Genomic DNA, 12,768 nt, shown 5'->3' on the forward strand with positions numbered 1-12,768 from the left:
GCCATGCATGTCCCTTGGTGACGCTGTGGGGTAGATCCCTGATTTCAGTGGCTCTCATTTAAAGTACAGTGCAAGTCAAACTGGGAGAGCCCCGACGGGACAGTCTCGGTCTGTACCTGCACCTGCCATGCTGTGCTAGGCAGGTTTCCTTCCTGTGAGAGCTTTTCTCACTGTTCACCAGGGACAGCAGTCACCTTCCTAGGAGCTCACAGGCAGTGTGCATGCGGGAGCGGATCTGGGGAGACCTTCATCGGCCGCCTCTGATGTCCGCAGTGTGTCAGGTCACCAACAGGTGTGTCCTGTAACACGTCACAGCCTCCCACGCCTTCCCCATTTCTCCACTCTCCACCCCCTCTGCCTCTGAATGAATGGCCTGTCAAGCACTGTGGGTGACAGCATGGAGCTGCCTTCCAGCTGGGGTGGAGAGTGGGAGTGAGGCAAACAAAAGGACTTTTGATAGGGTCTCAGTGTGGAGGACAGCCAGCCAGTGAGGCCTGAGGCTTCATTATTCCCACAAAGAAAAGTACATGCCTTTGTACCAGAAGAAATGTCACATTTGCACAGCAGAGCAAGAGGTGTCTGGAAAAACATACAGGAGTATAAGAAGGACAAAATTTAAGAGCAACTTTAAGGTCTATTCTAAAGACCAGAATTCACTGCAGTATATTTAGAATTGTGATCTTTGACAAATAAGGATCACCATGTCTGGGCTTTTTTGGGAAAGCACTTTTGAACCCTTAACTACGAAGTTTTGCTCTTGCGATGTCTTTGAGACCCTTTTAGTTTGCTCCAGCGGAATGTAACTCATGGCATAACTAAGCCTGGCACAAGTGAGTAGGCAGATCCAGAGGGGCCCTTGGGTCTCCTAGAACATCCTTGGCTATTTTAAAAATACAGGAAAAATGCAGATGTGAGTGTTTGCGGCATCGTTCCCAAGCAGCAGAGCCGGTGTGGGCTGCGGTGCAGGGCTGTGGAGGAAAGGGCACGGGCGGGGTGGGCGGGGCGGGCGTCTCTGTGGGCATCGTGATGTGTCTCTGCCGCGGCTGCTGCCTGCTGTGCTCTTTGCTTCCCTGGCAGGTGAAGGACTTCCTGGGTGAGCTCAGACCAGCTACTCCTAGGGACACACTTTGCGGGGCAGGAGTCCCGTGTCTCTGTAATGCCACACAGGCTCTCCGCGTGGTAATTCTGGGAACCATCTCTGTCTGTTCAGAGCGTTCCTGACACAGCCATCATGGTGGGAATGCCTGCTCATCGTTCTGTCACCAGTGAAATCGTCAGAGTCTGTGTAGAGAATTGGGAGCTGAGGATTCCTTGGGGTTTGGAGAACAAGGAGGAGACAGGGATTGCAGACTGCGGCTTCCAAAAGCACAGTCAGCCCACGGCCTCTGTCTTCTCTGGGGTCTTTGCAATTTCTAGACCAGCAAGTGTGTGTGGAACAAGCACAGACTGAGCTCATGTGTGCGTGTGTGTGGGTGCCCACGCCTTCGCCTGATGCCCTTTGGCCTCTGTGCCCTGCAGGCCATGGGTGTGTACCTCTATGGGGAGCTGATGGTGAGTGAGGACGCCAGACAGCAGCAGCTCGCCCGCAGGTGCTTCGAGTGGACCAAGGAGCAGATGGATAGGTCCTCAGCCCAGGTGGTGGCCGAAATGTTATTTTAACGAGGTGATTCTCTCCCTTTCCTTTGTGTCATTTAGTTCTAACCAGATACTCCTCTTAGGAGCCAACTAAATCAGTAAGCCGAATAGTTAGCCAAGACTACCCGCAGCATCAATAGTCGGCTCCCTGACCCGGGGCCTGGAGAGTAGCTGGCCAAGTGGGTGCTGGGCTGGTATGGGAGCCCAGGGTCCCTGGAGCACCTTGCCTGGCTGTGGCAGTCACCGGGAAGCAGAGACTGTCCACCTGGAGGCACAGCGGCACTCCTTGGCACTATTTTGGCCACTTCAGGTTTTATAATCTGTAGGAACAAAAATTGTGGGGGAACATCTTGAGTAGGTTTAGAGATGGAATGGGAAGCCTGGCAGAAGCGCTGGTCCAGTCTTCAAGGTCACGGCTGACACACGAGTTTAAGCGGCGTGTGACTCCAAAGCCTAGCTTCTGCAAGCAGATGTTGTCTTCTAGCCATGTGTGAATTGGAGGTTCCTTGGGCTGTCCACACCTGGTCATGGGCTGGCAGGAGGCTCTCCAGGCACACGCAGCACACACAGCACATGCACCACACATAGCACACACACTGCATGCAGCACACGCACACCACACAGTGGACGCACCACACAGCACACACGGCACACAGAGCACACGCGGCACACACACCACACACAGCGCACACACCACACACAGCGCACACACCACACAGAGCACACGCGGCACACACAGCACATGCACCACACAGAGCACCCGCAGCACACACAGCACACACACCACGCAGAGCACATGTGGCACACGCAGCACGCACACCACACACAGCGCACACATCACACAGAGCACATGCAGCACACAGTGCACGCACCATGCAGAGCACACGCAGCACACACACCACGCACAGCTCATGCGGCACACATAGCACACACACCACACACAGCACCGGGAGCACCCGCAGCACACAGCGCACGCACCACGCAGAGCATACGCGGCACACACACCACACAGCTCACAGAGCACCTGGAGCACCCGCAGCACACAGTCAGTGCACGCACCACGCAGAGCACACGCGGCACACGCAGCGCACATACCACACAGCACATGCAGCACACACAGCACATGCACCACACGTAGCGCACACTGCATGCAGCACACACACCACACACAGTGCATGCACCACACACAGCACCCGCAGCACACACACCACACACAGCGCATGCACCAAACGTAGCACACAACGCACGTGGCACATGCAGCACACACACCACACAAAGTGCACGCACCACACAACACCTGCAGCACACACAGCACACAGCGCATGCACCACGCAGAGCACACACGGCACACACACCACACACAGCGCACGCACCACACAGCACCCGCGGGTCACACAGCACACACACCACATACAGCGCACGCACTACAGAGCACATGCGGCACGTGCAGCACACAGAGCACCTGTAGCACACGCAGCACACAGAGCACCCGTAGCACACACAGCACACAGAGCACCTGTAGCACACGCAGCACACAGAGCACCCGTAGCACACACAGCACACGCACCACACAGAGCACATGCGGCCCACGCAGCACACACAGAGCACCCACGGCAAACACAGCATATACAGAGCATATACGGCACACACAGCACACACACTGCACGCACCACACAGAGCACCCGGAGCACCTGGAGCACCCACAGCACACAGCGCACACGCCACGCAGGGCACACGCAGCACACGCGCACGCACCACACAGAGCACACATGGCACACACACCACACACAGAGCACCCGCGGCACATACAGCACACACACCACATACAGCACACGCACCACACAGAGCACACGTGGCACACACAGCACACACACCACACACCGCACACACCACACAGAGCACACGTGGCACACACACCACACAGCACATGCACCACACAGAGCACACGTGGCACACACACCACACAGCGCACGCACCACACAGAGCACACAAAGCACACAGCACACGCAGCACACATGGCGCACACATCACACACAGTGCACGCACCACGCAGAGCACACGCAGCGCACAGCACACGCAACACACACAGCACACATAGCACATACAGCGCATGCACCACATAGAGCACCCGCAGCACATGCAGCACACACAGCACATGCATCACACGTAGCGCGCACACTGCATGCAGCACACACACCACACACAGGGCGCGCACCACACGGAGCACCTGCGGCACACACAGAGCACACGCAGCACACCCAGCGCACGCACCACACAGAGCACACGTGGCACACACAGTGCATGCACCACGCAGAGCACACGTGGCACACACAGCACATGCACCACACAGAGCACCTGCGGCACACGCAGCGCACACAGCACGTGCACCACACGTAGCACACACACTGCATGCAGCACACACACCACACACAGCGCGCACACCACACAGAGCACCTGTGGCACACACAGCGCACACAGCACACACGGCGCACGCACCACCCAGAGCACACGTGGCGCACACAGCACATGCACCACACACAGCACACATGGCGCACACAGCACATGCACCACACACAGCACACGTGGCGCACACAGCGCATGCACCACATAGAGCACCCGCGGCACACGCCGCGCACACAGCGCATGCAGCACACGTGGCATATGGCCTCCATGACACTGTGTCTTGAGGGCGGGTCCTACTTTTTGCTTTGTTGTGTTGGAGCGGAATTTCTCCTCTGGCTTCTATTGGAGTGAGTCCTAGATTATTTAAATCACTTCCTCTGTTAATTGTGCCTGGAATTAACCTGTTAGATTTACTTCCTAGCAGTTAGTTGCTCAGTATGGGTTTCTACACTATTAAAGCAACCTAGCAGCAGTACATAAGGTTTTGTTAGGACAGCTGTGAGATTTTTTTTCTCTAACAATCATCATCATTTCTGTGTCTGCTCTGTTTTTCTTCAGTGTTTTATATGATAATAGGGGCTGTCTAATTTTGTATCTTTAAAAACACTTTATCAAATCTGAAGCATTTTTCATGTTATAGCTTCTCTATAATTTTTAATGGATATTGAATATTTGGTGTTGATATTCTTCACTCAGTTTTGAACATTGAGTTTTCTTCTAATGTTTTGTGCTTATGAAAACCATTTCTGTGTAACGTGTTTAAGTAGCTTATTTATCTGAAAGAACTCATGAAAAGAAATAAAAAATTTTTCCGAAGCATGATCATATTCTTCCAGAAGAGTCAGGAACCATGTGTGCCAGGAAAGGGAAACGGGACTGAGCGCCTCGTAGTGAAACGCCTGCTGCAGACATGACCCGGTTCCCCTCCAGGATGGGCCGGCGGCACACAGACTGCGCACTTACCTCACTGCCAGCCTCATAATAGTAATCAGTGTAAATGGTGTTTCTCTTTCATTTTGTTATTTCGTGGCGTTCGTGTTAAAGTGTGTGAAACTACAAGGCCAGCTAGTCCTTTCATCATTCCCTTTGGTGCAGGTTTTGGAGCAGCACTGCAGGGCACACCCCTCGCCACTCTTTATGGGGAATTTTTGCCCAGGTAGGCAAAGGAGTCATCTTGGTCACAAGTCTCCCCTTTCCCCCTCCCCAACATCTTCGATCCTGTCCCCACCCCTCCAGATGCATCCAGGGGTTGCAAGCCTGCCCCCCAACCAGTCCCCATGAGGAACAGTGGCCAGGATTGCTCCCAGGACCCTTTCCAGCAGGGGGACCTCCTGACTTGAGAGTCCCCAAAGGCTTCCCAGGGCAGCTAGAATCTGCCTGGAGAGAAGGGATCTTGTCCCCAAGGGTTAGAGGCAGTAAACTAATAGCAAGGACAGCTGCCTTTAGCAATTGGGTGTGTCGCATGGCCAGTCCCTGCATTTTTCTTCAGTTCCAAAGCTGCACTGGCATTTTTATGGTCATCTCTGGAGTCCCTTTGATTCAAAAAATTATACCTCTAGGATGCCAGCTAAACGAACAACAAACAGAAACTCCATCTGTTTGCTAGCATAACAGGCGTGAAGGCGGCAGCGTCGCCGGCGTCCTTCTGCGGAAGCCCGGTGCGTGCAGACAGCACAGGGCGGCGCTGCTCTCAGGTGCTCTGGCTGCTTGGGTTCCTGGCATGCTGATTTGTGACTTAAGATTAAAATCACATTGCCAGGGATTACCACGCAACCACGACCTTGGCTGCTCCTCCAGAAACCGTGGTCGCGCTCACTGCAGATTGGAGAACAGGTGCATCTCGTAGCTCTTCTCTGGAAACAAAAGAAGCCACCAGCTGAGGAAGATGCTCACCGGTCACCGTCCCTTTATTTATGCCCAGCGATGACCTCTCTAACAAGGTGCAGAGCTTAGCTGATTGGTGAACAGTGATTGGTTTCCGCTTTGTTCACAGTGGCTAAGTTCTGCACCTGAAGAGAAGGTGAGATGGGGACAGTTAAGTTGGAGCCGCTGGGGCAGAGGCTGTTGCTGATGGGCCGGCCGCTGCTGCACAGTCAGCTTGGGTACAGAGCGCGATCCTGGAGGATGAGAGACCACTTGGCCCCAAGGATGCACTGTCTCCTGCCGGGAATGCTAGCCATGTACTGAGTCCTTAAGTCTGTCCACAGAAACATCCACTAATCGGACGTCTGTCTGAAAGGTCAAATGTATTGAAAGTTGCAAAAATTCTTCTTACAAAAAACTAAAACCAAATGCATCACCTAAATTGAGTGAAATCATGTGGTGGCTCATGGCTGTGAGCGGGGCGGGGCGGGGCTTTCGGAGGAGCTCCTGTTGTTCTGGGCGCGGTGAACTCTCTCTTGTATTTGCAGTCCAGGCCTCTGTGTCTCCTGCGCCAGCGGACGGTGCCCACGGAGCTCCCAGCTGAGGTGCTGCTTCTCCGGGCTGTCGATTGGACCCGCCCTCCGGTGCCTACTGAGCTGATATCAGTTCTCATTTTACACACTGGCTCAGTTCAGCAGGAACAGGAGTCGAGCCCTTGAGCAAAAAGCCTTCGTGTCTGTAAGTGCCCGAGGCTCAGGAGAGCTGGGGCTCCCACTCGCGGCAGACAGGCCCGCGTCCACCCCGGCCCGGCGGCAGCACGGTGCCAGTCATCTGTATGTGCTCCTGCGGCGTGGGGATTTGTAGACTCGGAAAACCCTGTTGGCAGAAAGTTAAGAGCTCCCAAGCCTGAAGGCGGGACACAGTGCCAGCAGGGGGGCATTTGCCCCCATGTGTAAGGGAGGCAGGGCCCAGCTCTCCCACGGCGAGGTGAGCTGAGACTTCTGAGAGCAGTTAGGGTGGGTGCGGGTCTGAAATGAGTACTCCTAGCAGCTGTTGTGTACGCAAAGCCTGAGTACAGCCTGCTGGTGTCACGGCCACGTGTGAGCAGGCCAGCATCACACGGCTTGCTGTGACCCGTCCCCGAGACTGTGAAATGGGCCTGGGTCTCCTCCTTGTCCTGTGATTAAAGTCCTCTCTTGAAAGTGGAGAGCAAAGGCACACAGAGGTGCGCGCTCACAAGAATTCCTCCTGGTGACTGGGTAATCAGTGTTACTGCTGTTTCCTTTGCAGGAAAGACCACAGCGAGATTCTTTCATTCGTCTCCTCCTAGCCTGGGGGACCAGGCTCGAACTGACCCTGGACATCAAAGGAGGGATTATGTGGCTGCTAAAGCCATCGGCCCACAGCCCTGTTCACGTCTTGGTGCTTCTCTTTCCCAGAGGCTGGTCCCAGCCAGGCACACACAAAAGGCAGATTCTCGTAAATGCAGCCTCCCTCCCTGGAGGCCGCCTCCTGCCGTGGATCTGGAGTGAAGCTGCTATGGGATTTTGAGTTCTGCACAGATGATTAAATATATCCAAGAGACATTGGAAAACCTGCTGAACATTTTACATTGGTGTGCTCAGCACATGGCTGGATGTGGATATTTCTATAATTCCAGAAAGTCACACAGCTCCTCTGTACAAGACCAGTGGGCACCATTTAAAAGAACGGGATGAGAATCTAAGATATATTATTAATAAATGTAATGGATTTTTTTTGTATACGTGTTTGCTTCTAAATTTCATACTGTTTAAAAATAATAAAGGTCAGGTGTGGTGGCTCATGCCTATAATCCCAGCACTTTGGGAGGCCGAGGCGGGTGGATCATGAGGTCAGGAGATCGAGACCATCCTGGCCAACATGGTGAAACCCCGTCTCTACTAAAATACAAAAAATTAGGCGGGCGTGGTGGTGGGCGCCTGTAGTCCCAGCTACTCGGGAGGCTGAGGCAGGAGAATTCCTTGAACCCAGGAGGTGGCAGTTGCAGTGAGCCGAGATTGCACCACTGCACTCCAGCCTGGGCGACAGAGCAAGACTCCATCTCAAAAAAAAAAAAAAAAAGCACATACAAGAAAAAGGTATTCTCTACATTCTGGTGTTCCCCCCACCTCACTAGTTTCTTTGTTGTTTTCAAGGTAGTGTTCTCTTAGAAGCCTGAAAACAAAAGAAATTTGGCTGCATGTGGGGCACTCTCTTCTGATAAAATGGAGAGCCTGGGCATATTCAGGCATCGTGGGAGTCTGGTGGTATGATTTTTCTTTCTCCACAAGGTTTAGGGTATAGACAGAAGCTAGGCACTGAGCTTCCTTGGCACTGCCCATGGGGCAGAATGTTTGAAAATGCCTGGAGAAGGCTGTAGGAACGGGTGCAGCCATGGGCCCCGTGCCAAGCTGGGCTGAGCCTGAGTGCACCTGAACACGCCCACAGTCTCCTCTGCCTGGCTCCAGGAGGTACCACAAATTCTGGCCTGTTTGGGGTGAAGTAGTGGGGCTCTACCATGGATCTCGTTAGAAGCTCTAGACTGGGAGGCCTTGGTCTCCAGAACTCTCTTTTCTTGTCCCAGTGACTGATTCCAGAATGTTCTTAGGATTTGCTCTGTGCTGTCACATGGCTTTGCGTGGGACGGTATAGCTGGCTGTGCCATCGTGGAGGACGACTCAGAACTTGACTGTTATGTTTGAATAAATACACGACCGTGGCTTCCTGTGGAGACTTAGAATGAACGATGCTTTCTCTCTGTGTGCTGCTGCCTTTTTTTTTTTTTTTTGACAGACTTTCACTCTTGTTGCCCAGGCTGGAATGCAATGGCACGATCTCTGTACACTGCAACCTCCGCCTCCCGGGTTCAAGCGATTCTCCTGCCCCAGCCTCCCGAGTAGCTGGGATTACAGGCTCCCACCACCATGCCCGGCTAATTTTGTATTTTTAGTGGAGATGGGGTTTCACCACGTTGGTCAGGCTGGTCTCGAACTCCCGACCTCAGGTGATCCACCTGCCTCGGCCTCCCAAAGTGCTGGGATTATAGGCGTGAACCACTGCGCCTGGCCTCTCTCTCTCTCTGCGCTTTCTAAGTGTGTTTGGCTTTCACTGAGGCAGAGCCAGGAAGGACCGTGGGAGTACCGGCCGCGCTGCCCTGCGAGGCTCCCACTCCCACTGTGTGCAGATGCTTGGCACCTGGAGCTCTCAAGAGCTGCGGGTGGCTCACCGGCCCAGTGGTTTGGGGTGACCTTGCTTTTCCAAAAAGTGAAAGCCATGCTTTATCTTCTTTAGAAACCACTAAAGCAAAGCTGAACTGCTGAATAGGTGGGGTTCTGCACAAAGACCGCTAATCCCCTGGCTCCTGTGAGTCACCGGGTCTTGTGACTTGCTTTGACCACCGGGGATCTGGCCAGTGGGTGGCATAAATTTGGTGGACCTCATCAGAACCGGACACTGCTGTCACGGATTTGGCTGAGGTCCTGCCAGGAGTCGGCCTTTGCTGCCTCCAGACCTGGGGGCACCCTGCCCGTGCTGGGGCTGCCCCTGGAGGTGAGGGAGGGAGGAAGCCGGAGAGCAGCTCTGCCGCTCTGTCCAGGCAGGAGGCTCCCGAGGCTCTGCGACTGCCCTCACCGGCGTCCTTCACCTGTGCCTCAGCTGACTCTGAATGGGTTCTGCCAGCTGCTCCTCTGGCATCTCATAAGAGACTTGAGAGAACCTCCACCCAGGGCCTGGCAGAGAGGCCTCTAGATTCCAGCCTGAGAGCAAACTGGGGTCTTAGGGTCAGTAGGAGACAGATGTGACCAGTACTCTTCCATTTTTAAGTGAAGTATCACATCAGAAACTAGCTCAGATCAAAGGGCGTGTGACGACTGAGGCTAGAAAGCTCACTGCCTTAGCCCAGCCATAGCGCCTTCGGAGAGCAGGGGTGTCTGCACGGGACACAGTAGTTCTGGATGAAGACGGGCTGTCTGGAAGAGCAGGATGTGGGTGTGCTGGGGAACCTGAGTTCCCACTGTGGATTCATCTGCCAAGTGGCAGGGTTTGAACGCAGGTCCACATGGCTCAGAGCTTTCCTCCACGCCACAATGCCTCCCCAGCTGTGGGCCCTTCGTTGACATCTGCTGAGGCCTCCATGTCCAGGCACTCCTGGGGTCACCGTCTTGTCACACTCAGCAGCCAAGACTTGAGAGGCCCCCCTGGGCCTTCACTCCTAATCCAGTCTGACGGAAGGGCAGGCTGGGTGGGGGCACAGGCTGCTTTGGAAAGCATGGAAACCTGAACTTGAATCCGCCAGTTAGGTGCTGTTTCCCGGCCTCAGCTCAGCAGCTCCCCGCGGCTGACCCATGGGTGGGACCTGTCACAGGTTCTCAGTTAATCAGATGTGAAGATAGTAGCTCCCCCTACCCTGCAACAGGCTGTAAGAAACTGATAGGAACAACCTTCTTTAGCAACAAGCCAACGCCTCCACTGAGCAGACGGACCCAGGACTGGAGGGTCCCCACAAGACACATCAGCTCCCTGTCTAGGTAGAAGCCAAGAAACACCTGCTCACACGGGGCTTTCTCAGGCTCTAAAATGACTTGCAGATGCCACGGGATGGGGGAGCCCCATGGCTATGCCCTGAGGCTGCGTGGGGCTAAGCGGCACTGAAGGGCCACTGAGGGGCTGGAGGGCAGAGGCCGCAACACGTCACCCTGGCCCCTGTGGCCTGCAGCCACTAGCAACGTCACAGGCCATCTGTCCCCCGAGTGGTAGGTACGAACAGTTAACTGGGTTTGCCAGGTTTAATGAAAGATCAGGGAGAGGCAGCAAGTTAATGGGTTAATTGCCACTGTCCTCCAGGAGAACAAACGGCTGCCAGGTCCAGTCCTTCCCTCTGAGGCCGCGGAGATGCCAGTGTTTCTCTCAGCTCTCAGGAGCCAGGCAGCCCAGTGCAGGGCACTACTACAGAGGCCAGCACGTTTGAAACCGGTGTCCCCTGCTGCCGCCTCCGGCTGTCTGAACACAGGCTGCGCCAACCTATGGCTGGGCCCGGGCCCAGGGCCTGCTGTGGAAGGGGAGGTAGCCAGGGCATCTGAGGGTGACCCCAGCCCAGAGAGCCCCCCCTCGAAGGGAGGAAGCAGCAGTGACCACACCCTGCACTTGGTCGCCTGCAGGCCTCGCCAGCACCCTGGGGCCAGCCTGGAAAGGCAGCCCCCGCCTCCCTGCCGGGGTTGAAGGGACAGAAGGACGTCCCCAGCCCGGGGCTCTGGACCACAGCCAGGGGATAAGGGCAGGGAACTCTGGCCGGACAAAGGCAAAAAGTGGGGCGAGGGAGGATACAGGAAAGAAACACCAGGTAAGACGGTCAGGTCCCAGCTCAGCTTCCTTTTGAGGATTAAAGGATTTTAAAGCATTTATGTTTATTGGAATTTCAAACCGAAATGTTGAAATAATAGCCTCCATGCTAGGCAAGGTGACGTTGCCTGCAGCATGGAGGGAGGCCAGCCACACCCAAGACAGGCCTGACGGAAAACCTGCCCTCGATGACGAAGAGGGGTCCAGGGAGGCTGCGGCTTCCCTCCACCTCCATTCAGCCTGCAGCAGCCGGTGGCCGGGCCTGGGGGTGGCCGAGGGGAGGGACCTGTGCCGCAGTGACCTCACCAAAGGCAGCTGTGACCCACAGAGCAGCTGAAAGCAAGGCCAAGGGCCGCTTTCAAGGGACAGTTTGTTTAGAGTTTCAAGTTCTAGACCAAGCACCTCCTTGTTCTATAGATGGGGCTAGCGGAGGACTTGTGTGGGTCATGGGTGGGGGTGAGGGGAGGTGCTGGCAGGGAAGGAGGGCTCCTTGGCAAGGCAGTCCCACCTGGCAAGGGGCCACAGTCTGTCCTGGGAGGCTCCTTCCAAGCAGAACTCTGGGTGCGCAGGGCCCACCACACCCCATTCCCCAGAAGAAGTGGGGTGCTGCCTGGCACTTTGTCAGGGGTTGACATTAAAGGGTGGTGGCTCTTTGGTTAGCTGGTGCCTTGGGCTGAGCCACTGCAGGTTCGCTCTGTGCAGGGCCCAGCCATGACAGTCACTCTGTATAGGGGCATGGAGACGGTGGCCACCCAAGAGGTTTGGGGGGGCTGGAGGTTGAAAGGGCTGCCTGGACCTCCCAGGGTCATTCCCAGCACCCGTGGGACAGTGACCTTGGCCTCGCTGCTTGGGCTCTGGAGATTTACAAGGTGGAAGTGAGGAGAGGCTGGTTGTGACTATTCAGTGGCAGGGTTTTATAGATTTCTTCCCACCCTCCCTGCTGTCTGGGAGACTGATCACCCGATAGGCATTTCTGTTCCAGTCGGATAACCAGATGGTGTGAGAGGCCGGCAGCCGAGCCTGGGGTGGAAGCCCATAGATGTCCAAAGACCAACTTGGCACGTGTGTGCATGTGCGCACCCCACCCCAACAGCCCCCATGGGAGGACCAGCCTGAGAAGCCACTCTTGGGGCTGGGGGTGGGAAAAGGGGGTTGATGCCCCGTGGTTCTCACATAGATCCAGAAGAGAAGAAAGGCTGAGAGCTTCGGTCACCAGGCTGTGGCCTGAGAGAGTTGCTGATGGCACCAAAAGCCTGTTCAAGGCTGTGTGTGTGTGTGCGCGCGCACACACACACTAGTAGGGAGAGGCAGTGCAGGGCTAAATGCAGAAATGCAGAGAAAGACCTCTGGCCACACAGTTCTGTCTAGTCCCAACAGCTTACAAGGAACCAGACCGCTCCCTGCAGTGTTTGTTGAGATAAAACAAGGTGAAAGTTTGGCTTTTGAGCCCCAGGACTTAAAGTGGGTGGGCCCAGGGGGAGCTGCTGTAAAGACCAGAGCCTCCCACCC

General features: G+C 55.2%; 1 protein-coding gene across 10 annotated transcripts in view; it reads left to right on the plus strand.

Annotated features, from left to right (window-relative positions):
- AOPEP (aminopeptidase O (putative)) overlaps positions 1-12,768 on the plus strand; it is a 430,010-nt gene that overhangs the window by 362,167 nt on the left and 55,075 nt on the right. For 3 of the 10 annotated variants that reach the window (XM_054502561.2, XM_054502567.2, XM_054502575.2), the window contains one exon: positions 7,192-7,664. The exons of 4 other annotated variants lie outside the window; for them this stretch is intronic. In XM_054502561.2, coding sequence (XP_054358536.1) covers positions 7,192-7,452 — 261 coding nt within the window. In that variant the 3' untranslated portion in view covers positions 7,453-7,664. 3 more of the 10 variants (XM_063649701.1, XM_063649706.1, XM_063649705.1) reach the window with 2 other exon arrangements.

This window comes from Pongo pygmaeus, chromosome 13, assembly GCF_028885625.2.
Source record: "Pongo pygmaeus isolate AG05252 chromosome 13, NHGRI_mPonPyg2-v2.0_pri, whole genome shotgun sequence".
NCBI classification, from domain to species: Eukaryota; Metazoa; Chordata; class Mammalia; order Primates; family Hominidae; genus Pongo; species Pongo pygmaeus.